The 24,675-nt window shown below is 40.4% G+C and overlaps 1 protein-coding gene across 2 annotated transcripts in view; it reads left to right on the top strand.

Moving 5' to 3' along the window:
- Nucleotides 1-24,675, top strand: part of TUBGCP3 (tubulin gamma complex component 3) — a 193,108-nt gene that overhangs the window by 29,959 nt on the left and 138,474 nt on the right. For both annotated transcript variants that reach the window (XM_073556846.1, XM_073556845.1), the window contains exons 4-6: nt 10,020-10,097; nt 13,119-13,336; nt 22,333-22,505. In XM_073556846.1, coding sequence (XP_073412947.1) covers nt 10,020-10,097; nt 13,119-13,336; nt 22,333-22,505 — 469 coding nt within the window. The remainder of the gene's footprint in view (nt 1-10,019; nt 10,098-13,118; nt 13,337-22,332; nt 22,506-24,675) is intronic.

The following is a 24,675-nucleotide window of genomic DNA, read 5'->3' as shown; positions in this document are numbered from 1 at the left end:
CTCTCTAGTTACCTGGAGACTTCTCCCTGACACATTGAAGCAACATCTCAGCAATGTCATTGCTGATCCACACACATAAGTCTCCACCTCAAGGCCACCCACCTTGAGATACATAACGGTCCTTCCATATTCTGCCACTCATCCTCTCTCTTGGGACATCCCCACAGCGCCCCCTAGTGGACACAGTGGTTACTACACCACAATGCTCAGTAGTGACCAGTGCTCTGAGGTCGGAGTTGAGATGAATCTGTGTTGCAATTTATGTACATGCTCAGTAGTGAGGCAGTGCTGGGAAGTCGGAGGCGAGATGAATCTGTGCTGCACTTTATGCACATGCTCAGTAGTGAGGCAGTGCTGTGGAGTCGGAGGTGAGATGAATCTGTGCTGCACTTTATGTACATGCTCAGTAGTGACCAGTGCTGTGGAGTCATAGTGGAGTTGAATCTGTCCTGCACTTTATGTACATGCTCAGTAGTGACCAGTGCTGGGGAGTTGGAGGTGAGATGAATTTGTGCTGCACTTTATGTACATGCTCAGCTGTGATGTCGGAGGTTTGGCTTACTGACACCACAGCCCTGATAAAAGGGAATAGTCAAATGATCAAGAAGTACTTAATTCATATATTACTTATTATATAATCAGATAAATATAGGCACTCACATTAAAGTGCATGTGCATAAATACATATATAGACCCAGTTAGATTAAACACAAATTGAAATATAATTTAAGAAATGATCAATAATACAGTGGATAATAGTTACTGACTGTCACTCAAGATGTCCGCATCTCGACGCGCATTTTGCACATTGCTTTCTTAATAGAAGAAAGCAGTGTGCAAAATGCTTGTCAGGTGCGGACATCTTGAGTGACTGTTTATGCACATGCACCTTTTGTGAGTATCTATATCTACCTGGTTATGTACAAATTATTTATTCCATTGGAAAGAACTATGAATTAAGTACCTCTTTATCATATGACTTTATTCCCTATTGCACCCTCCTTTTTAATCTTTACTGTTTTTTTTTTTTTTTTTTTAAATTATGGAATAAATGGTTTTATATGAACTTAATAAAGTTTTATTTTACAGCAAAATCGGAGCTGTAAAATAATGATGCAACGGCAGGTCGCAGACACATTGTCACTTGACTTTTCTGAGAATTGGTGTCTGGCATCAAATATCGCTTTGTAACCCTATCATCATTTCGTAAATAATTGAAAGTGAACTGGTAGCATGTGGTTGGGTAGTGGCAGCCCAGGAATGGAATTACAACTGTAAATTTAACCGATGTCCGCCTTGATGTGGACCGACATCTAGAAATTGGGTCTGTGCTGAGGTTCTGATTTCAGTGCTGAGATGACAACTCATTTCCTGGATCTAGATTTTAAGATCACGTTTTCATTGTTTGGGTTAATAAATGTCATGGTGTAACATTAAGTAAGGAGGATGGCTGGTGTAGATACATACTTTATGGTATAAAAAGGTGAAATGACGTAAGTGTATGTTGTAATGATCCATTTATTGGGTGACACACTGATTGTTTTGATCTGCTGTTCTAGCTTGTATCTTTTTGCTGTGTTAGTCTAATAAGATGGTGTTTTCCGCAGACGTAGGAAGGGCAGCATGGTCATTATAAAAGCACTGGGTTTTGTGATGTTATTTTTGAAACCCGAAACCCTTTTAGCATCCTTGATCATAGGAAACTTCTTGCAAGGAATAGATTTTTTTTATTTGACTTTTAACATTTCTGCCTACGCTGAGTGGTGAAGGTCTATTTTTAGGATCATTTGGTTTATTGTTCCACAGATTTATTGAGTTTTTTTTTCACATACAAGCTTTTTAAGCGGCTTTTGCTTCTGGATGAAGGTTAAATACATTATTGATTCTTGGATGGGAACTGAAGAAGCATTAATGGATAATACTGTTTGTCATGCAAAATGGTACTCTGTGCTCTTATGTCCTAAACAGGGCTTTTTTGATCAAACGTTCTAAAATAGTAGTTTGTACACAGTTGGTATTTTTTTTTTTTTTTTTTTTATTATAAGGTCATGTCTCATGAATTTTGTTGATAGTTGCGGTCCATGGTCAGTTGGTGGACAGTGTCAAAGTCTGCATATTTTTTGTCAATATATTTTTGGCTTCATCTTCAGGTCTACACACAAATTTTCAATTGGATTCAGGTCTGGGCTCTAAGTGGGCCATTCCAAAACTTCAATCATCTTCTGGCACAGCCGTTTTTTTGTTGATTTGGAGGTATGCCTAGGGTTTTCATCTTCAGTTTTTAGCAGAGGAATGGTGATTTTGTTGCAAAATTCCCTAATATTTAGAACTTTTTATAATTCCCTCCACTTTGATTAAAGCCCTAGTTCCAGCTACCAGAAAAGCATAGTGATCCCTCCACCTTGCTTCACTGTGGGTTTGGTGATCTTTTGGTGATGCATGTTATTGGCTTTGCACCAAACACCTTTTGCTATTAAAGCTAAAAAGTTCAACTATAGAAAAAGTTTCCTTTTTGCCAACCTCTACCCCACAGGCCAATGTATATCTAGTGCCTTGTAATTTGTGTTGCACTTTTCTCTTGACTGATAACTGTCAACAATGAGATCCATTTTCTGTGTTGTAAGCTGTTCACGGACCATGGCTTTTGCTGTAAAATGCAACATAGAAAGATAATGTCAGGAAAATCCTACCAGGAAGGCTAAACTTTATATGGAGTTAATATAAAAGTCTTAAAATTCTTGAAGTGCTTGCAAAAAAAAAAATAAAAAAAATATATATATGTGTGTGTGTGTGTGTTCATAAACACACACACAGTGCCTTGCGAAAGTATTCGGCCCCCTGGAGCTTTTCAACCTTTTCCCACATATCATACTTCAAACATAAAGATACCAAATGTAACTGTTTGGTGAAGAATCAATAGCAAGTGGAGCACAGTTGTGATTTATTGGTTATTTAAAATTTTTGTGGAAATTCAAAAACTGAAAATTGGGGCTTGCAATATTATTCGGCCCCTTTACTTTCAGTGCAGCAAACTCACTCCAGAAGTTCATTGTGGATCTCTGAATGATCCAATGTTGTCCTAAATGACTCATGATAGTAAATATAATCCACCTGTATGTAATCAAGTCTTCGTATAAATGCACCTGCTCTGTGATAGTCTCGGGGTCCTGTGTGATGCACAGAGAGCATCATGAAGACCAAGGAACACAACAGGCAGGTCCGTGATACTGTTGTGGAGAAGTTTAAAGCCGGATTTGGATAGAAAATGTTTTCCAAAACTAAATATCCCAAGGAGCATTGTGCAAGCGATCATATTGAAATGGAAGGAGTATCATACCACGACCCGACCGTCCCTCTAAACTTTCATCTCAAACAAGGAGAAAACTGATCAGAGATGCATCCAAGAGGCCCATGATCACTATGGATGAACTGCAGAGATGTACAGCTGAGGTGGGACAGTCTGTCCATAGGACAACAATCAGTCGTACACTACACAAATCTGGCCTTTATGGAAGAGTTGCAAGAAAAAAGCCATTTCTCAAAGATATCCATAAAAAGTGTTGTTTAAAGTTTGCAACAAGCCACCTGGGAGACACACCAAACATGTGGAAGAAGGTGCTCTGGTCAGATGAAACCAAAATCAAACTTTTTGACAACAATGCCAAACGATATGTTTGGTGTAAAGGCAACACAGCTCATGACCCTGAACACACCATCCCCACTGTCAAACATAGTGGTGGCAGCATTATGGTTTGGTGATGCTTTTCTTCAGCAGGGACAGGGAAGATGGTTAAAATTGATGGGAAGATGGATGGAGCCAAATACAGGACCATTCTTGAAGAAAACCTGTTGGAGTCTGCAAAAGACCTGAGACTGGGACGGAGATTTGTCTTCCAACAAGACAATGATCCCAAGCATAAAGCAAAATCTACAATGGAATGGTTCACAAATAAACGTATCCAGGTGTTAGAATGGCCAAGTCAAAGTCCAGACCTGAATCCAATCGAGAATCTGGAAAGAGCTGAAACTGCTGTTCACAAACGATCTCCATCCAACCTCACTGAACTTCAGCTGTTTCCCCAAGGAAGAAAGGGCAAGAATTTCAGTCTCTCGATGTACAAAACTGATAGAGACATACCCCAAGCGACTTGCAGCTGTAATCGCAGCAAAAGGTGGCCCAACAAAGTATTAAATTAAAGGGGCCGAATAATATTGCACGCCCCACTTTTCAGTTTTTAAATTTCCACAAAAATTTAACCCCTTCACGACCTATGACGCCTACGTAGGCGTCATGAAAAGCAGTGCCCAAACGACCTATGACGCCTACGTAGGCGTCATGCTATAAATAGCCCCCCTGCGGGTCGGGTGACCGGGGTCACTGAAAGGTCACCCGACCCGCACACAAAGGACCCTTCAGAGTTAACACCTGGGGGTGTGGCTTAGCCCCCACGTGCCTACGATCGCTCTGATTGGCTGTTAAAAGTGAAACTGCCAATCAGAGCGATTGTAATATTTCACCAATGAAAATTGGTGAAATATTACAATCCAGCCATGGCCGATGCTGAAATAGCATCGGACATGGCTGGACACCGAGACCCGACCCCCCCCACACCGACTGACGGCACCGATCGGCTGCCGCCACCTTCTGACGGCACCGATCGGCAGCCGCCGTCATGATCTGCCCCCCTGCCTTCTCTCCGCCCCCCCAGCCCTCCGATCATCCCCTCTCACCCTCCGATCACCCCCTCACCCTCCTTTGTGCCTCCGATCTCCCGCTATCCGTCCCGGTGTCCTGCCATCCAGCGTCATGGGCGCCGCCATCTTGCAAGATGGCGGGCGCATGCGCAGTGCGCTGAATCGAATCTGCAACGCTGCAGATTCATTCATTTATTTTGATCACTATGATAAACTTTCATAGTGATCAAAATAAATAAAAAGTAAATCACCGCCCCCTTTATCACCCCCATAGGTAGGGACAAATAATAAAATATATATTTTTTTTTTTTCCATTAGGGTTAGGTCCAGGGCTAGGGTTAGGGCTAGGGTAAGGGTTAGGGTTGGACTAAGGGTTAGGGTTGGACTAAGGGTTAGGGTTGGACTAAGGGTTAGGGTTGGACTAAGGGTTAGGGTTGGACTAAGGGTTAGGGTTGGACTAAGGGTTAGGGTTGGACTAAGGGTTAGGGTTGGACTAAGGGTTAGGGTTGGACTAAGGGTTAGGGTTGGACTAAGGGTTAGGGTTGGACTAAGGGTTAGGGTTGGACTAAGGGTTAGGGTTGGACTAAGGGTTAGGGTTGGACTAAGGGTTAGGGTTGGACTAAGGGTTAGGGTTGGACTAAGGGTTAGGGTTGGACTAAGGGTTAGGGTTGGACTAAGGGTTAGGGTTGGACTAAGGGTTAGGGTTGGACTAAGGGTTAGGGTTGGACTAAGGGTTAGGGTTGGACTAAGGGTTAGGGTTGGACTAAGGGTTAGGGTTGGACTAAGGGTTAGGGTTGGACTAAGGGTTAGGGTTGGACTAAGGGTTAGGGTTGGACTAAGGGTTAGGGTTGGACTAAGGGTTAGGGTTGAATTTAGGGTTAGGGTTGAATTTAGGGTTAGGGTTGAATTTAGGGTTAGGGTTGAATTTAGGGTTAGGGTTGAATTTAGGGTTAGGGTTGGGGTTGGGATTACGGTTAGGCTTGTGGTTAGGGTTAGAGTTGGGATTTCGTTAGGGGTGTGTTGGGATTAGGGTTGTGGTTAGGGTTTTGATTAGGGTTGGGATTAGGGTTAGGGGTGTGTTGGCGTTAGGGTTGGAGATACAATTGAGGGGTTTCCACTGTTTAGGCACATCAGGGGCTCTCCAAACGCGACATGGAGCCACCATTTATTCCAGCCAATTTTGCGTTCAAAAAGTCAAACGGTGCTCCCTCCATTTCGAGCCCCGACGTGTGCCCAAACAGTGGTGTACCCCCACTTATGGGGTATCAGGGTACTCAGGAAAAATTGCACAACAACTTTAGGGGTCTAATTTCTCCTGTTACCCTTGGGAAAATAAAAATAATTATTTTTGTGGGAAAAAAAAGATTTTTTATTTTCATGGTTCTGCGTTATAAACTTCTGTGAAGCACTTGGGGGTTCAACGTGCTCATCACACATCTAGATAAGTTCCTTGGGGGGGTCTAGTTTCCAAAATGGGGTCACTTGTGGGGGGTTTCCACTGTTTAGGTACATCAGGGGCTCTGCAAACGTAACATGACGCCCACAGACCATTCCATCAAGTCGGCATTTCAAAGCGTCACTACTTCCCTTCCGAGCCCCAACGTGTGCCCAAACAGTGGTCCCCCCCCCCATATATGGGGTACCAGCGTACTCAGGACAACCTGGACAACAACTTTTGGGGTCCAATTTATCCTGTTACCCTTGTGAAAATAAAAAATAGTGGGCTAAAAATCACTTTTTGAGGGAAAAAAAAATATTTTTTTATTTTCACAGCTCTGCGTTATAAACTTCTGTGAAGCACTTGGGGGTTCAAAGTGCTGACCTCACATCTAGATTAGTTCCTTAGGTGATATAGTTTCCAAAATGGGGTCACTTGTGGGGGGTTTCCACTGTTTAGGTACATCAGGGACTCTGCAAATGTAGCATGACGCCCACAGACCATTCCATCAAGTCTTCATTTCAAAGCGTCACTACTTCCCTTCCAAGCCCCAACGTGTGCCCAAACAGTGGTCCCCCCCCACTTATCGGGTACCAGCGTACTCAGGACACACTGGACAACAACTTTTGGGGTCCAATTTATCCTGTTACCCTTGTGAAAATAAAAAATAGTGGACTAAAAATAATTTTTTGAGGAAAAAAAAATATTTTTTTATTTTCACGGCTCTGCGTTATAAACTTCTGTGAAGCACTTGGGGGTTCAACGTGCTCACCACACATCTATATTAGTTTCTTGGGTGATCTAGTTTCCAAAATGGGGTCATTTGTGGGGGGTTTCCACTGTTTAGGTACATCAGGGGCTCTGCAAACATAACATGACGCCCACAGACCATTCCATCAAGTCGGCATTTCAAAACGTCACTACTTCCCTTCTGAGCCCCAACGTGTGCCCAAACAGTGGTCCCCCCCACATATGTGGTACCAGCGTACTCAGGACAAGCTGGACAACAACTTTTGGGGTCCAATTTATCCTGTTACCCTTGGGAAAATAAAAAATAACGGGCTAAAAAATCATTTTTGAGGAAAAAAAATTATTTTTTTATTTTCACTGCTCTGCGTTATAAACTTCTGTGAAGCACTTGGGGGTTCAAAGTGCTCACCACACATCTAGATAAGTTCCTTCGGGGGTCTAGTTTCCAAAATGGGGTCACTTGTGGGGGAGCTCCAATGTTTAGGCACACAGGGGCTCTCCAAATGCGACATGGTGTCCGCTAACGATTGGAGCTAATTTTCCAATCAAAAAGTCACATGGCGCTCCTTCCCTTCCGGGCCTTGCGGTGCGCCCAAACAGTGGTTTATGACCACATATGAGATATTGATGTACTCAGGAGAAATTGCCCAAAAAATTTTAGGATCCATTTTATCCTGTTGCCCATGTGAAAATGAAAAAACTGAGGCCAAATAAAATTTTTGTGAAAAAAAAAAAAAAAAGTACTTTTTTTTTTTACAGATCAATTTGTGAAGCACCTGGGGGTTCAAAGTGCATACTATGCATCTAGATAAGTTCTTTGGAGGGTCTAGTTTCCAAAATGGGCTCACTTGTGGGGGAGCTCCAATGTTTAGGCACACAGGTACTCTTAAAACAAGACATGGCAACCGCTAAACATTCAAGCATATTTTACATTCAAAAAGTAAAATGGCGCTCCTTGCCTTCTGAGCCCTGCCGTGCGCCCAAACAGTGGTTTATGACCACATATGAGGTATCAGTGTACTCAGGAGAAATTGCCCAACAAATTTTAGGATACATTTTATCCTGTTACCCATGTGAAAATGAAAAAACTGATGCTAAAATAAAATTTTGGTTGGAAAAATTAAAATGTCCATTTTTTCATTCCATGTTGCTTTAGTTCCTGTGAAGCACCTGAAGGGTTAATAATCTTCTTGAATATAGTTTTGAGTAGCTTGAGGGGTGCAGTTTTTAGAATGGTGACACTTTTGGGTATTTTCTGCCATATAGACCCCTCAAAGTGACTTCAAATATGATGTGGTCCCTAAAAAAAATGGTTTTGTAAATTTTGTTGTAAAAATGAGAAATTGCTGGTCAACTTTTAACCCTTATAACTTCCTAACGAAAAAAAATGTTGTTTCCAAAATTGTGCTGATGTAAAGTAGACATGTGGGAAATGTTATTTATTAACTATTTTGTGTCACATAACTCTCTGGTTTAACAGAATAAAAATTCAAAATTTGAAAATTGCAAAATTTTCAAAATTTTTGCCAAATTTCCATTTTTTTCACAAATAAACGCAAAAATTATTGACCTAAATATACCACTATCATGAAGCCCAATATGTCACGAAAAAACAATCTCGGAATCGCTAGGATGCATTGAAGCGTTCCTGAGTTATTACCTCATAAAGGGACATTGGTCAGAATTGCAAAAAATGGCCAGGTCATTAAGGTCAAAATAGGCTGGGTCATGAAGGGGTTAAAAGAATCAATAATTTTTTTTTTTTTTTTTAAACTAGTTATTTTTATTTAGGTTTCAAAAGATTTTAAACAATAAACAGTGGATATCAATATACATGTAACAATTCACATATCTTGTAGTAATACAATCAAAGCCATCCCCCCCTCCCCCAATACTCCTTATGCCGGGTATACTTGAGAGTCTTCGCAAAGAATCAATAAATTTAATTCAACTGTGTTCCACTTGTTGTTGATTCTTCACCAAAAATTTACATTTGGTATCTTTATGTTTGAAGCATGATATGTGGGAAAAAGTTGAAAAGTTCCAGGGGGCCGAATACTTTTGCATATATTTGTGTGTGTGTGTGTATATATATATATATTATACACGCTTTAAACGCTATTATTTTCCAGGTATGGGTTAATCTGCAGGTTAATAGTGCTTTGGAAACGCCCTGCTACCGGGAGGAAGAAAAACCGTTGCTTTTCAGCTATATCTAATTTGCAGTCTTTACTTTCAATTACCGCTGCACCACATTTTTTTAGTTTTGCCTTTTCATGTTTTCCCTCTCCATTTAAAAGCCATGAGATTTTTATTTTTCTGCCATCTTAAATTAGACTAGTGGTTTTTTTTTTTTTTTTTGCCGTCCCAGTTACTGTGTTTTGATTGGCATCATTGATTTTGCCATACTGTGAAAAGGAAACCAGGAAGGAGTAAAATGCAGGGTTTTTTTTGTTTTAGTTTTGTACAGCCTTCAGTTCATAACAATTTTGGCAGTGTCATATTTGTATATTGTTTTATTTAAGTTTGGATTATGTTGTCATTTTCCGAGTAAACCTTTTCTTGATTTTCAGTTGATGGACTCATGTAAGACTTTTCTTATTCTTTTTTTTTTTTTGCTTGGCAAGCTGATGTTTCTACTGATACCATTTTGAGGTGCATACAATGTTCTAATTGTATTTTTGGACAGAAATTTTACGTTGACGTTTACCATATTGGTTACATAATTGCTATTTTGATGTTGATGGCGTGGGCTCTTTTACGAATGTGGTGATACAGAATATTTATTTTGAGGGGGAAAAGGGGGAATATTTGAATTGTTGTGTTTTTTTTTTTTTTGTTTGTTTTTTTCTAACAAATTTTTGTGGTCCCTAGGGTACTTGAACTTTTGATTGTCTGCTCACTTGTTTTACATTCTTGATCCGTATTGCAGGATATAAGTAAAATTACTTTTTCCCATGGAGTGCAGCCACAGGAATGTCAACATGACAGCCATAAATGCTGTCGGAGGTTCACAGCATTTAAGGAGTATCTGTTAAATGCAGATGCCTGCTGTATCATACAGCTGAAAAGTTGATTTGATACATCAGTCATCTTGTCTGAATGATATAACTGACAAATACAATTTTTCTTGCAGGGTGTGTTAAAAAACAGATGGTCAATTCTTTACCTATTGCTTAGTCTAAGTGAAGATCCACGCAAACAGTCAAGCAAGGTATGCAGTGGTAAGAATCCTAAGGGGGTGACCAGATAGTATAATCTTTTTCCATCATAGATTGTATCCACACGTGATGGTATTTATTGTTCATGCCATTTTACTGTCAAACATTGATGTTTGCAATCAGAATTATTTATCCCCCATTGTATATTAGGTTTTAAAGCATAGCATTGGCTTGGTGATGTTCTGTGGTTTCCCTGCTGTTTCTGGCTTTGAGAACATGCATAATTTTGGAGGGCAAGATGAATGAAATCACTTGTCAGGGAATCTTAAGAGAGTTTGTCATACCTTATGCAAGGAAGCTGAAGTTTGGGCTTTATTGGCCTTTCCAACAGGACAATGATCCCAATTATACCTCAAATTCCACGAAGGCTCAGTTTGTGAGGTCCTGAAAGATTCTAGAGTGTCCGTCACAGTCGTTTGACTTAAACCCTGTCGAAAATCTTGGATGGAATCTGAAGAAGGCGGTTGCAGCTTAAAAACCCAAGAATATTAGTGAACTGGAGGCCATTGCTAAGATTGTTCAGGAACGCTGCCAGAAGTTGGTGTCTAGTATGCATTACGTTTGCAGCAGGTCTCAACAGCCAAAGGTGCTCTAGTGCAACCCCAATTCCAAAAATCTTGGGATGCTATGTACAATATAAAGAAAACAAGAATGCAATGATTTAATGATTTCCAAATACTGTATAGCCATATTTTATTCACAAAAGAACATAAATCACAGATCAGAAGTTGAAACTAATTTTTTCATTTGAAGGAAAAAAAAAAAAGAAAAAAAGATTAATATGGAAATTGATGGCAGCAACACAACACATAAAAGTTGGGACTGCGTTAATAAAGAGGTCAGAAAAGTAAGCGGGACTTAGTTGAAAATTGATCTTTGAGCTATTTTGCATAAGTCATATGATTGTGTATAAAAAGAGCATGTTAGAGAGGCAGAGTCTCAGAAGCAAAGATGGTCAGAGGTTCACCAATCTGTGAACAACTGCGTCTGAAAATGTTTGGACAATTTCTGTAAACTGTTCCTCAATGTAAAATTGCAAAGACTTGAATATCCCTTTATCCACAGAACATGATATCATTAAGAGATTGTCATTCTGTAGAAATTCATGTGCATTAGGGACAAGGCAGTTTGACGTGCAATCCACAAATGCAATTTAAAGTGTCATGCATGTGGATTGGGGACCCACTGCTCCACGGGCCGGACTTTCCCTTGTGGGGTGTGGCTAAGCGGCTACCTGGTTTTCGTTAGCACTCCTAGTGGTTGAGTTAGGCTTGAGCTGCAGGTAGTCCGCTAGGCTAGGGCTGTTCCTGGTACTGCGGCAGCTGACCCCCAGGGTCAAAATCATCACAGTCATAGACTCTGAGTCACTGGCACGATAAGGTTCATAATAACAGGCTAGTTGTCGGAACCTGTTCAGACAACATGGAATCTGGCTCACCGGTCAGGACCCACACTGGTACTGGTTCAGACAGTGCAGAATGTGGATCACTAGACAGGATGGACATTGTTACTGATTCAGGTACCGCCGGAGTGGTTTCAGGCTCGGGTATTGCTGAAGCGGTTTCTGGTTCTGGTTTAGACAACTTGGTTAACTAAACCAGGGACCTGGCAGCAGACTAGTTGCACCAAAATTAACTAACCAAAAGGTAAGGTGTTGCTCAGGCCTCTCTCTATTGGGGAGAGTCCCTTATATACCTGATGTCTCCCAGCTATTGGTTGGGGGCATTTCCAAAGTGAGCACGCTGCCCTCTTAAGAATTGGGGAGCGCGCATTAGGCACGCCGTCAGGTGCCGTGCACAGGCGCAGAGAAGCAGGGAACGGTGACACCGCCGCACTGCTGGGGTTGTTAGTATTTCGGCATCCCTGTCAGGAGGAGGGAGAAAGGGACACACAGGGATGCTGGAATTAGTGTTACATACAGCTCTATCATGCAAAGAAGAAGCCATATATCAACACAATCCAGAAACGCTGCCGTCTAATCTGCGCCAAAGTTAATTTAAAACGGACTGAGGCAAAGTAGAAAATTGTTCTGTGGTCAGATGGTTCAAAATGTGAAATTCCTTATTGAGACCATTTAAGCCATGTCCTGTGGACTCGAGAAGAGGAACTATGCAGCTTGTCAGCGCAAAGTTCAAAAGCCTGCATCTCTGATGGTATGAGGCTGCATTAGTGCCTATGGCATGAGCAGCCTACACCTCATGGAAGGCATCATGAATGCTGAACATTATGTAGAAGTTGTAGAACAACAAATGCTGTCATCCAGGCAGGAATACCAGGCATATTTTATCAAGACAATGCTAAACCACATACTGCATCCATCATTAGAATATGGCTTTGCAGAAGAAGAGTTTGGGTGATGAACTGGCCACCTGCAGTCCAGGCCATTTACCAAGAGAAAACATTTGGCTCATTGGCTCATATTGTAACAAAAAAAATGTCATCATAAGCCCAGGAATGTTGAGTAGCTAAAATCCCACATAAAAACTGGACAACCCTTGAAAGATGTGCCTGATTTTTTTTTTTTTTAAGTGGGGTGCGCCTCTTACTCCACCTTGTACATGGCACTTAATGTGTTGACTTTGGAGAAACCACTTGTATTATTAGTTGTTGAGCTATTTAAATTGTTGTTGTTTTGATCTGGTTAGTTAATTAAAGAGAGTGAATTTTGCTAATGAGCCTAATTTGCAGTGGGGGTTGAGTAAGCCTATTTGGTATAGGGGTGTTTTCTTATTGTACTTGTCTCATTACATAGTTTATGTACAACTCTCTAGGACATAAAGTAATTATGCCGCACCAGAGTACTTGGACTGCTTATTCATACAAGCGTGCTGCTCTGTTTACAGCTTTTTGAGTTCTTGAACAGAACCTTGCGACAAGGATACCTGAATATTGCCATAATAGGATTGTTTTTTTTTTTTTTTGTCTTCTGAAACTGTTTTCATGTTTGTTTTGTTTGCTTTTTTAATGTAATTTATGAAGAAATAAGATGTAGCAACTTGTTATCTTCATCTTAGATTTCTAGCTATCCATCGTTGTTTGCACAAGCTTTGCCACGTGATGCACACTCTACACCATATTACTATGCCAGGCCACAGAGCTTACCGTTGAACTACCAGGATCGAAGTGTGCCATCTGCACAAAATACCGCCAACTTGGGAAGCAGTGGAATTGGCAGTATGGGAATGTATTCCTTAAACGGGCCAACACCTACCCCGCAACCATTTGTTCCAGGGTAAGCTTTCAATTAAAGACAGTTTTTCTAAAGCTTTATTAAGCCCTTAGTGACAGCCAATTTGCAGCTTAATGACCAGGCCACTTTTTACAATTCTGACCACTGTCACTTCATAACAGAGGTTATAACGCTGGAACGGTTTAACAGATCCCGCTGATTCGGAGATTGTTTATTCGTGACATATTGTACTCATGTTAGTGGTAAAATTTCTTCGATATGAAATTTGCAATTTTCAAACTTAATTTTTATGCCCTTAAAGGGAATCTGTCACCTATTTTTAGCCCTAAAAGCTGCGGCCACCGCCATCAGGGGCTTATCTACAGCATTCTGTAATGCTGTAGATAAGCCCCCGATGTAACCTAAAAGATAAGAAAAACAAGTTAGATTATACTCACCCGGGGGGTGTTGCGGTCCGGGTCCATTGCCTTCCATCTTCTAGCGATGCCGTCCTCCTTCTTACTTCCGCCGCAGCTCCGGCGCAGGCATACTATATCTGCCCTGTTGAGGGCAGATAAAGTACTGCAGTGCGCAGGCGCCGGACCTCTGACCTTTCCCGGAGCCTGCGCACTGCAGTACTTTACTCTGCCCTCACCAGGGCAGATAAAGTCCGCCTGAGCTGCGGCAGAAGTAAGAAGGAGGACGGCATCGCTAGAAGATGGGAGGCGCCGGACCCGGACCGCGACACCCACCGCACCCGACCGCGTCCCCCGGTAAGTATAATCTAACTCCTTTTTCTTCTCTTTCAGGTTACATCGGGAGCTTATCTACAGCATTACAGAATGCTGCAGATAAGCCCCTGATGGCGATGCCGGCAGCTGATAGGGCTAAAAATAGGTGACAAATTCCCTTTACATCAGAGAGATATGTCACACAAAATACTTAATAAGTAACATTTCTCACGTGTCTACTTTACATCTCACAATTTTGGAAACAATTTTTTTTGCTAGGGAGTTATAAGGGTTAAAAGTTGATCAGCGATTTCTCATTTTTACAACAAAATTTACAAAACCATTTTGTTTAGGGACCACCTCGCATTTGAAGTCACTTTGAGGGGTCTATATGGCTGAAAATACCGAAAAGTGACACCATTCGAAGAACTGCACCCCTCAAGGTCCTCAAAACCACATTCAATAAGATTATTAACCCTTTACGTGCTTCACAGGAACTGAAGCAACGTGGAAGGAAAAAATAAACATTTAACTTTTTTTTACAATCATTTTACTTCAGAACCATTTTTTTTTATTTTCACAAGTGTAAAAAGAGAAAATAAACCACAAAAGTTGTTGGGCAATTTCTCCTGAATACGCCGATACCCCATATGTGGGGGTAAACCCCTGTTTGGGCGCATGGCAGGGCTTAGAAGGGAAGGAGCGCCGTTTGACTTTCTTAATGCAGAATTGGCTGGAATTGAGATCGGACGCCATGTCGCTTTTGGAGAGCCCCTGATGTGCCTAAACAGGGAAAACCTCCAACAAGTGATGACATTTTGGAAACTAGACCCCTTAAGGAACTTGTCTAGATGTGTGGTGAGCACTTTGAACCTCCAAGTGCTTCACAGATGTTTATAACGTAGAGCCGTGAAAATAAAAAATCATTTTTTTTTTTCCAAAATATTTTTTTTTTTAGCCCTCAATTTTTTAATTTTGCTAGGGTAGAGAAATTAGACCCAAAAGTTATAGATTAGTTTAAGATTAACACACTGGCGCCAGTCCACTTGGACAGAGAAGGAAGGTCCACTATTCCCAGATGCAGCTGGTGAATAACAGGCTATGTGCTGGTGCTTGTTTAAAAGAGCTAAAGCTGATAAGAAAAGAAATACACCGCGCTATACTGGGAACTGAAAAAATAATATAACTGAGTACTTACTTGCTGGTGTGTGAAAAAATCACGTGGTGGTGGATGTATAGCAGTATTCTGAGACTATTCACCTTGTCATAGATGTATATTGCCTTGCATTTGGATGCCAAAACTGAGTAGATAATATAGGGTTAAATGGGGGTGAGCCCGTTAGTGTGTTACAGAGGGAAAAAAAAAAATAAAATAAATAAAATAAAATATGAACTAATCTTGATTTACTCACTTAAGGAAATCAGAACCATATAAAATACATGCTGTAAATGTAGCCATTGCCAAGTATTAAGATTGGAATGTTGCAGCCTGTTTCTGATGTAAAAAAATATAATAGTTGAAAAATAAAATGAAACAAAAAAAAAAAAGAGGGGGATAAATAGATGTTTGAGATGATAACTGAATGCTGACCTTACTGCATGCCAATTTCAACAGGCGAGGTCAGAATGATTAATCCTGTGCAAAACAAATGATGGCACAGTTCCTGCAAAGCTTGACAGCTTGTGCCCACTAGTGGAGCGAGGTGCTTAATTCTGGTGCACTTACTTGCAGGGCCAGTGCTCAGTGAGCACCCAAGCCTGCCTCACTGAGCACTGGCCCTGCAAGTAAGTGCGCCAGAATTAAGCACCTCGTTCCACTAGTGGGCACAAGCTGTCACTAACGCTCATTCACTTTGCAGGAACTGTGCCATCATTTGTTTTGCACAGGATTAATCATTCTGACCTTGCCTGTTGAAATTGGCATGCAGTAAGGTCAGCATTCAGTTATCATCTCAAACATCTATTTATCCCCCCTTTTTTTTTTTTTCTTTTTTTTTTTTTGTTTCATTTTATTTTTCAACTATTATATTTTTTTAAATTTTTTTTACATCAGAAACAGGCTGCAACATTCCAATCTTAATACTTGGCAATGGCTACATTTACAGCATGTATTTTATATGGTTCTAATTTCCTTAAGTGAGTAAATCAAGATTAGTTCATATTTTATTTGATTTATTTATTTTTTTTTTTCCCTCTGTAACACACTAACGGGCTCTCCCCCATTTAACCCTATATTATCTACTCAGCAGTTTTGGCATCCAAATGCAAGGCAATATACATCTATGACAAGGTGAATAGTCTCAGAATACTGCTATACATCCACCACCACGTGATTTTTTCACACACCAGCAAGTAAGTACTCAGTTATATTATTTTTTCAGTTCCCAGTATAGCGCGGTGTATTTCTTTTCTAGACCCAAAAGTTATCCAATTTGTCCTGAGTACCCTGTTACCCTATATTTGGGGGGTCAAACCACTGTTTGAGCACACGTCTGGGCTCGAAAGAGAAGTAGTGACATTTTGGAATGCAGACTTTAATGCAATGGTCTGCAGGTGTGATATTGCGTTTGCAGAACCATTGATATGCCTAAACAGTGGAAACCCCTCACATGTGTCCCCATTTTGGAAACTAGATCCCCCAAGGAGCTTATCTAGATGTGTGGTGAGCACTTTGAACCCCTAAGTGCTTCACAGACGTTTATAACCCAGAGCAGTAAAAATAAAAAATCTTTTTTTTTTCCACAAAAAGGAATTTTTAGCCCCCTTTTTTTTTTTTCCAAGTGTAACAGGAGAAGTTAGACCCCCAAAGTTGTTGTGCAATTTATCCTGAGTACGCTGATGCCTCATATGTTGGGGTAAACCACTGTTTAGGCACACGTCGGGGCTCGGAAGGGAGGGAGCACCGTTTGACTTTTTTGAATGCAAAATTGACTGGAATCAATGTTGGCGCCATGTCACGTTTGGAGACCCCTGATGTGCCTAAACAATGGAAACTTCTCAATTCTAACTCCAACCCTAACCCCAACACACCCATTACCCTAATTCCAACCCCAACCCTATCCCTAATCCCAGCCCTAACTCTAACCCCAACCCTAACCGGAAAATGAAGATAAATGTATTTTCTTTATTTCGTTATTTTTCCCTAAGTGGGTGATAAAGGTGGGGGGGGGGGGGGGTTTATTTACTATTTTTTTTATTTTGATCACTGTGAGAGACCCTATCACAGTGACCAAAATGAACCAATAGGTTGTTGGAATCACAGTATAAGGGGTGATTTCTGGTATTGCCCTATGTGCCCATCACAACCATGCCTTTATATCTCCTCCTGTTTTGAGACCTACCACACATCGTACAATTATTAAATTACCGTGAATTGCACCAAATTGTGTGGTAGTTTTTTTTTCAAATAATTTGTTTATATTTTCTGATAAGTGGGGCCTGGCCTGTAGAGTAATTATCATGGGACGAGTAAAGAAGACAATGTTTTCATCAGTAAAGCACCTTTAACCCCATTTCACAATTAATTTCAGCCCACAATCATCACATACCAAACTTATTCAGACAAATTCTCGTCCACTTTCCCCCACATCTGTATACTTCAGAATGTGGACCCCACAAATGTACTGGAAAAATTAGGTCATCTGACAAATAATTCTAGGACCTCATAACGCACAAACATTTTTTTACCATTTATCTTTAACTGTTTTTATGATTGTCTTGCTACCAGGGCTGTGGAGTCGGTATCCATTTTGGTGTAGTCGGAGTCTGCATAAAATGGACTGACTCCTAAAATATATAATAAATTGGGTACAATGCTGGATGTGCTGAAAATGTTTTCATAAGAATTTGGGAAAGTTATGAATTGTCCTATAAATGTCTGTTCCTGATCTAAGGATCTGGGCTTTTAGTGAGATGAATCTGTCCTGCATTTTATGTACATGCTCAGTAGTGAGGCACTGCTGGGGAGTCAGGAAAACTGAGGAGTGGGAGGTTTGGATTACCAACTCCACAACCCTGCTTGCTACACAACTTTTGCTTCTATTGATATTACTTGCATATTATTTCTGTTGGTTATATGGGCATAATTTTTTTTATTGGAGGATCTCTAATAATGAGGCTGTTCTGTAGTTATACACTATGGTCTTTACTGCATGGTTCTTGGTGAGCCCTCTGCAGTAGACAATACTTTTAGAATTCTGTAGGGCAGAGTTCCCCAACCTTTCTGACCTTGAGAGCCACATTCAGCTCTGAGAGAGGGTCACAAGCCACATCTAGTCATGAGAGAGGGTCGCGAGCCACATTCAGCTCCTGCCCCCCTCACATTAGTGGAAACCAAAGCCTCCATTAGAGGCATAATGGTAATCAATCATTTTCCACAGAAATCACCCCAAAGCAGTATATCAAGATCCTGGAATTCCCACAATACCCCCATTCAGTTCTCTCTCATGAAGCACTCCCAACACACTCACATCAAAAGCTTCAAGCACCTCCTCTGACTGGTGGTATCATCTTGTCTCCAGCGTACCATACTTAAATTATCTCAAAACCCCTAAGACCAGTATATGTGCATCCAGATCTGCTCTTATGTGCGGGGCTGCTCACAAAATTCACCATTTTCAGATACGCTCTTCATACCTGTTTGCTAGATCTGGAGCTAATGCGCCAAGCTGGAAGACAGCCGCAAGCCACAATTCATGAGCCTGTGAGACAAATGTGACTCCCTAGCTACAGGTTGCGGACCCCTGCTGTAGGGGTTTGGTTGTTTTGTGCACATAGCACAACTCTGACTCCTCAATTTCCTTGACACCTACTACAACTCCACGACTTCGACTCCCTCATACCATGGCTGTGGAGTCAGTAAGCCAAACCTCCGACTCCAACTCCTCAATTTCCATGACTCCAACTCCACCAAAATGGACTCCGACTCCACTGCCCTGGTGACAATATATGCAATTGTGGGACAACTGTTTTATTAGCAAGACCAAGTTTTATAATCCGCACAGTAATATTCCTGGAAGGATTTTCTTGTTTGGTAGCTTAATGTCTCTAAGGTTTGAATGGATCCTGGAATTCCATCAATTTTATCCTGAAGACCAAATGGTGCACCATATATTACAGTGGTATACAGTGATTTTGGTGCCAACGATGTCTGAATGGTTTTATATTAAGTTTATAGTGCTGACTTCGGTTTTGTCAGATTGGCTCTATCTGGTTTCTCAGATATTTTAATAGTTTTTTAATTACAGTTGAATTGTGAGTTCAAAAAGAGGCTTTTATAGCATTGTAAGCTAGAACCGATTCAACAAAAGGAATGGGATTTTTTATATTGGCACCCTCAACACACCCGAAATCCATTAAAAAATCCTTGGCACCTAAAGGTTTTTTTTTTTTTTTGTAGATCTGTGTTCTAGGCACAGCCGTATGTCTAGTACTCCCACTAGTGCCATATTGGATGTATATTTGAACACTAGAAAAAGAAAAAAAAAATTCAATTTTTAAGGTGTGTTTCTCAAAATGTACAAGAAAGGTTCCATAAAATAAAGTGAAAAAAAAAATGCAAATTTTAACTTCAAAATTGTGTTGCAACAACTGCTCAAAAATGGTGGTATCGATCTACTCTCTATTTCTCTAGAGAAGTTCATTAGCGGGTATAATTTACAAAAAAAGACATTGATGGGGGTTTTTCTATTTTCTGCAACCACACAGGCTTTGCAAATATTACAATCTATTCCAAATAGAGCTGAATTTGTGTTCCAAAATTCAAATATTGCTCCTTTCGTTCCAAGCCCTGATGTTTGACCAAACAGAACTTTTTGATTACATGTGGGGTATTGCTGCACTTGTCAGTAAATGGGTAAAAAATACTGTGGTCCACTTTTTGGTGTTACATTTTGCAAAGGTGAAAAATTTGGGGCCAAGGCAACATTTTTGTGAAAAGGAAAATTTTCCATATGACAACCCAATGTTATCAAATTCTGTGTACTACCTGTAAGTAAAAAATGCTCACTATATCTCAATGAAATTTTTGAGGGTTGTAGTTTCTAAAATAGGGATCACTTGTTGGGAGTTTTTGCTGTTTTGGCACCTTATGGGCCCTGCAAATACAACATGGTGGCCACAATCTACCAGCAATCTATTCCAGCCAAATTTTTGTTCCAAAATTCAAACAGTACTTCATCCGAGCCCTGCCGTTTGCCCAAACAGAACTTTTTGACTACATGTGGGGTGTTGCCACTCTCATAAAAAAAAGTGAGTAACAAACTTTTGGGGTCTGCTTTTTTGATGTTACCTTTACTAAAGTAAAAAATTTGGGGCAACATTTTAGTGGAAAAAAAATTAAAATTTTCAATATGGGGTCCTTTTTTTTTTTTTTCTGTTCTGTTTAGGCACCCTGCAAATGTGACACAGTGCCCACAGTCTATTTCAGCCAAGTTTGTGTTCTAAAATTCAAACAATGCTCCTTCCAGGGCTGTAGAGTTGGTAAGCCAACCCTCCAACTCCGACTCCTCAGTTTCCAAGTCTCCGAGTCCACGACTCCGGCTCCACAGTCCTGACTCCTTCCTTTTTGAGCTGTGCCGTTTGTCCAAACAGAAGTTTCTGATCACATGTCGGGTATCATCATGCTCAGAAAGAACTGGGTAACAAATTGTAGGGTCCATTTTGCCATGTCATCCCTTGTAAAAGTGAAAAAATTGGGGCTAACGCAACATTTTAGAGAAGAATATTGAAACATTTTTTTTTTTTATTTATTTTTTTTTATTTGACTTTGCATTCATTTCTGTGTAGCACATGAAGGGATAAAAAAAATTCCTGATAGCAGTGCTGAAATATTCAACGGGTATGGTTTTTAAAATAGTATTCGTTTTGGGGAGTTTCCAATCCGATAGGCCCCTCAAAGTCCATTTAAATCTGAATAGGTCGATTAAACAAGTCTTCTAAATTTCTTGAAAAAATGAGAAAAACCTTTTAACCCTTCTAATATCCTAATAAAATGACATTTTAAAAATGATGCAGAAGTAGACACATGGGAAATGTCATTTATTATTTTGTACAACATGATTATCTGGTTTAAGTATATAACAATTTTGAAAGTTTGAAAATTGAGAAATTTTCAGGCAAAATTCCGATATTTTTACAAATAAGCACAGAAAATATTTACCACTAATAAAGTATGTGTCACAAAAAAAAGAAATCTCACAATTTCTGGGATCCATTGAAGCGTTCCAGAGTTATTCCCACATAGGGTGACTTTAGACAGATTTAAAAATTTTGGACTGGTCATTAAGGTAAAATTGCCTTATGCTCCTTTTACATTTACCATGTTTTTGCGGGCCAATTTTGCAAAATTGGCCTGCAAAAATTCCACGGTTTGCCGTACGGCCGTGATAAAAGATCGAGCTTGCTCGATCTTTTTCACGGCTTACAGCCACGGCCCCCATTGAAAATCATACATTTGAGAGAACTGATGAAGTTGAGCAGACACATTCCCAGACATCGAGGTCATCAGCATCTATCAATTGCTGTCTGTCCTGCTTAAAAAAAAATGTGCTATTGAGGAATATTCCTTTTGGCGCTGAAGGATCCCTTTCAAGGTGAAATGATGGGGAGTTTTGGAATAATCAGAATTGTAAATATGTGCACTTGTAATCCCTTGACCTTGGCACATGACCATATGATGTGTAACAGCGCTCTTTGATGTTTCTTGGTGCAAGGCCATGAATTGAGAGGATAAAACTTGCTTTAGGCTATGTGCACACGGTGCGGATTCTGCTGCGGATCCGCAGCAGATTTGCAGCAGAACTGCATGTGATGTACAGTAGCATTATAGCCTATGTAAAACAAAATCCGCAGTGCACATGCAGTGTTTTTTTTCCGCGCAGATTTGGTGCGGAATGAAAAATGCAGAATGTCACTTCTTTGTGCGGTTTTGCTGCAGTTTTCCACCTGCTCCATTCTAGAAATCCGCAGGTGGAAAACCGCACAAAACATGCAGTAAAACCGCACAAAAAATGCACTAAATCTGCAGGTAAAATGCAGGTAATTTGACCTGCGGATTTAGTAAATTCTGCGCGGAAAATTCCAAAGCAGAATAAGCACCGTGTGCACATACCCTTACTATGATGTAAAATCTACCTTATACTAATTAGTTGGGTCATATGTTAATTATGGTTGTGGGAGGCTTTTTCCCAGAATTTGTCTTTCAGACAGTCTGCACCATGTTCTCAGCTATGTGTCTAAGGGACTACTCTTTTATAGTTTGCGATCCAGATGAATCCATTATCTTAATTGACTGAATTACATGCTGCCTATTTTTTGTTCATTTTTCAGACAGCCTTATCAAACCCCTATGGCAGATGCTTTGCGGCAGCAGTTGGGTACGCGCCTTGCATGGAGTTTAGCAACTAGTCAACAGCCAACATTGCAGAATGCTACCTCCAAACCAGTTCCTAATCCAGTTGCCCGTGGTGTACCAAGAACCAGGAGAGAAGGCGACACAAGCGGTAATCAATACAATATTTATGATTTTTTTTTTTCTGTAAAGATGCCAATAAACTGGTTGGAAATCTTTGGAGAAATGCTGAGCCTCACCAACCACAACATTTGCAAATCGCCTCTCGAGAGAGGAAGAGAACAGGAACTTTAGTGCCTCCTGTAGGAATCCTAACAGTCAATATCAACTTTTTAAAGGACTTTGCCATATGACTTGGGATCAGAAACCAAACCAGAAACTCTATTTGCAGTCATGTGTTTTGAGGTGTTTTCTCCTCAGTTCAAAGCAAAAGAATGTGTTTGTCTGGGCGAAATGCCTCTGAGTACCCTTTTAAAGCTTTGAAATGGACTGTTAGTATTGATACTTGATACAGGTGGCACTAGATTTCTGACCTCTTCCTCTGCAAAGATGTTATTTGCATTAACAAAAACTTGATTCCAGGTAACCCAGTTGCTCTATGCTCATCCACCTGGGGAACAGACACTAGCCTCGCCCTGGCCTCCTATCAAGGACACTAGAAAAAAATTGGAGTCCGACTCAACAGGACTGGATTTTTCTTTTTTATTTTTCAAAAGAAAATATAGTGCGTACAAAAGAAAATTTTCATGGTCAACATGACCCAGTCGACGCATTTCAACTGTACTAAGCAGTCTTACTCAAGACTAGTGGTCAAATAACATGCAGTCATTTATATATTCTTTTCCAAAGTATAACACAGATGTTCTTAATTCACTTAACAATTAGGTGTTACATATGGCCAGCGATGTAACAAATACTAGAATAACATTACAGAATTGCAAATTGTTATTTGCATATTTAATTTCCCAGCATTGTATTGGCCTATGCCAACTTGGAACTTTCTACAAGTGCAAACTTTACCTCTTATATCTCCTGTTGGAGCCCTCACCCAGTCATAATGATTTGATTCTTGTACTTTGCATTGATGACACAAAGCTAGGAGGGATAGCTAATACTAGAGAAGAGAGAGAGAGGATTCAAAAAGATATAAATAAACTGGAGAAGTGGGCAGCAACTAACAGAATGGTTTTTAACAGGGAGAAATGCAAAGTACTACATCTGGGCAATAAAAATGAAAAAAGCATATACAGAATGGGAGGAATAGGGCTAAGTGACAGCACATGTGAAAAAGACTTGGGTATACTAATAGATCACAGACTGAATATGAGTCAACAGTGTGATGCAGCAGCAAAAAAGGCAAATGCAATTCTAGGATGTATTAACAGAAGCATACAGTCTAGATCACGTGAAGTCATTATTTCCCTCTACTCCTGTTTGGTCAGACCTCATCTGGAATATTGTGTCCAGTTTTGGGCACCACATTTTAAAAAAGACATCAACAAACTGGAGCAAGTTCAGAAAAGAGCGACCAGAATGGTGACCGGTCTGCAAACCCTGTCTTATGAGGAAAGGTTGCAGGATTTGGGAATGTTTAGTTTGCAAAAGAGAAGACTGAGAGGAGACTTAATAGCTGTCTATAAATATCTAAAGGGCTGTCACACTGTAGAAGGATCAACTTTATTCTCATTTGCACAAGGAAAGACTAGAAGCAATGGGATGAAACTGAATGGGAGGAGACACAGATTAGATATTAGAAAAAACTTTTTGACAGTTAGAGTAATCAATGAATGGAACAGGCTGCCACGAGAAGTGGTGAGTTCTCCTTCAATGGAAGTCTTCAAACAGAGGCTGGACAGACATCTGACTGGGATGATTTAGCGAATCCTGCTTTGAGCAGGGGGTTGGACCAGATGGCCCAGGAGGTCCCTTCCAACTCTACGATTCTATGATTCTGTGAAACACACCGGATCATGTGTCCACAAATGGTGTTTTGGATTTGGCTTCCTGTCTGAAGTCATGTGGTAAGGTCACCTTAAAAGGTTGTTAATGACCTCCAGTAAGTGGCACTATAGTTCCAGTCCACTTTTCTGAGTAGACTATTTGCATATTTAGATTCCCACAGAAACCTTGCATGGAAGTCTCCCTGCACCAACTTGATGCTCTCCACAGAACATAGTGATTTTTGGGTCTTCCAATTGGCTGAAATCCTAAAATGTATCTGTCTTCTGTCTATAAAACATTACGATAAGCAGAAGTAGTGCGAGTTATGTTTCTAATCCTGAGATTGCTGCAGCCATAGAAAGTCCTGTGTAGCTTTGATC

The sequence above is a fragment of the Dendrobates tinctorius genome, unplaced genomic scaffold, assembly GCF_039654945.1.
Source record: "Dendrobates tinctorius isolate UK_male_01 unplaced genomic scaffold, ASM3965494v1 ptg000240l, whole genome shotgun sequence".
In the NCBI taxonomy this organism is placed as follows: domain Eukaryota; kingdom Metazoa; phylum Chordata; class Amphibia; order Anura; family Dendrobatidae; genus Dendrobates; species Dendrobates tinctorius.
Note: the sequence above shows the minus strand (reverse complement) of the source record. Positions and strands in the feature narration are given on the sequence as shown.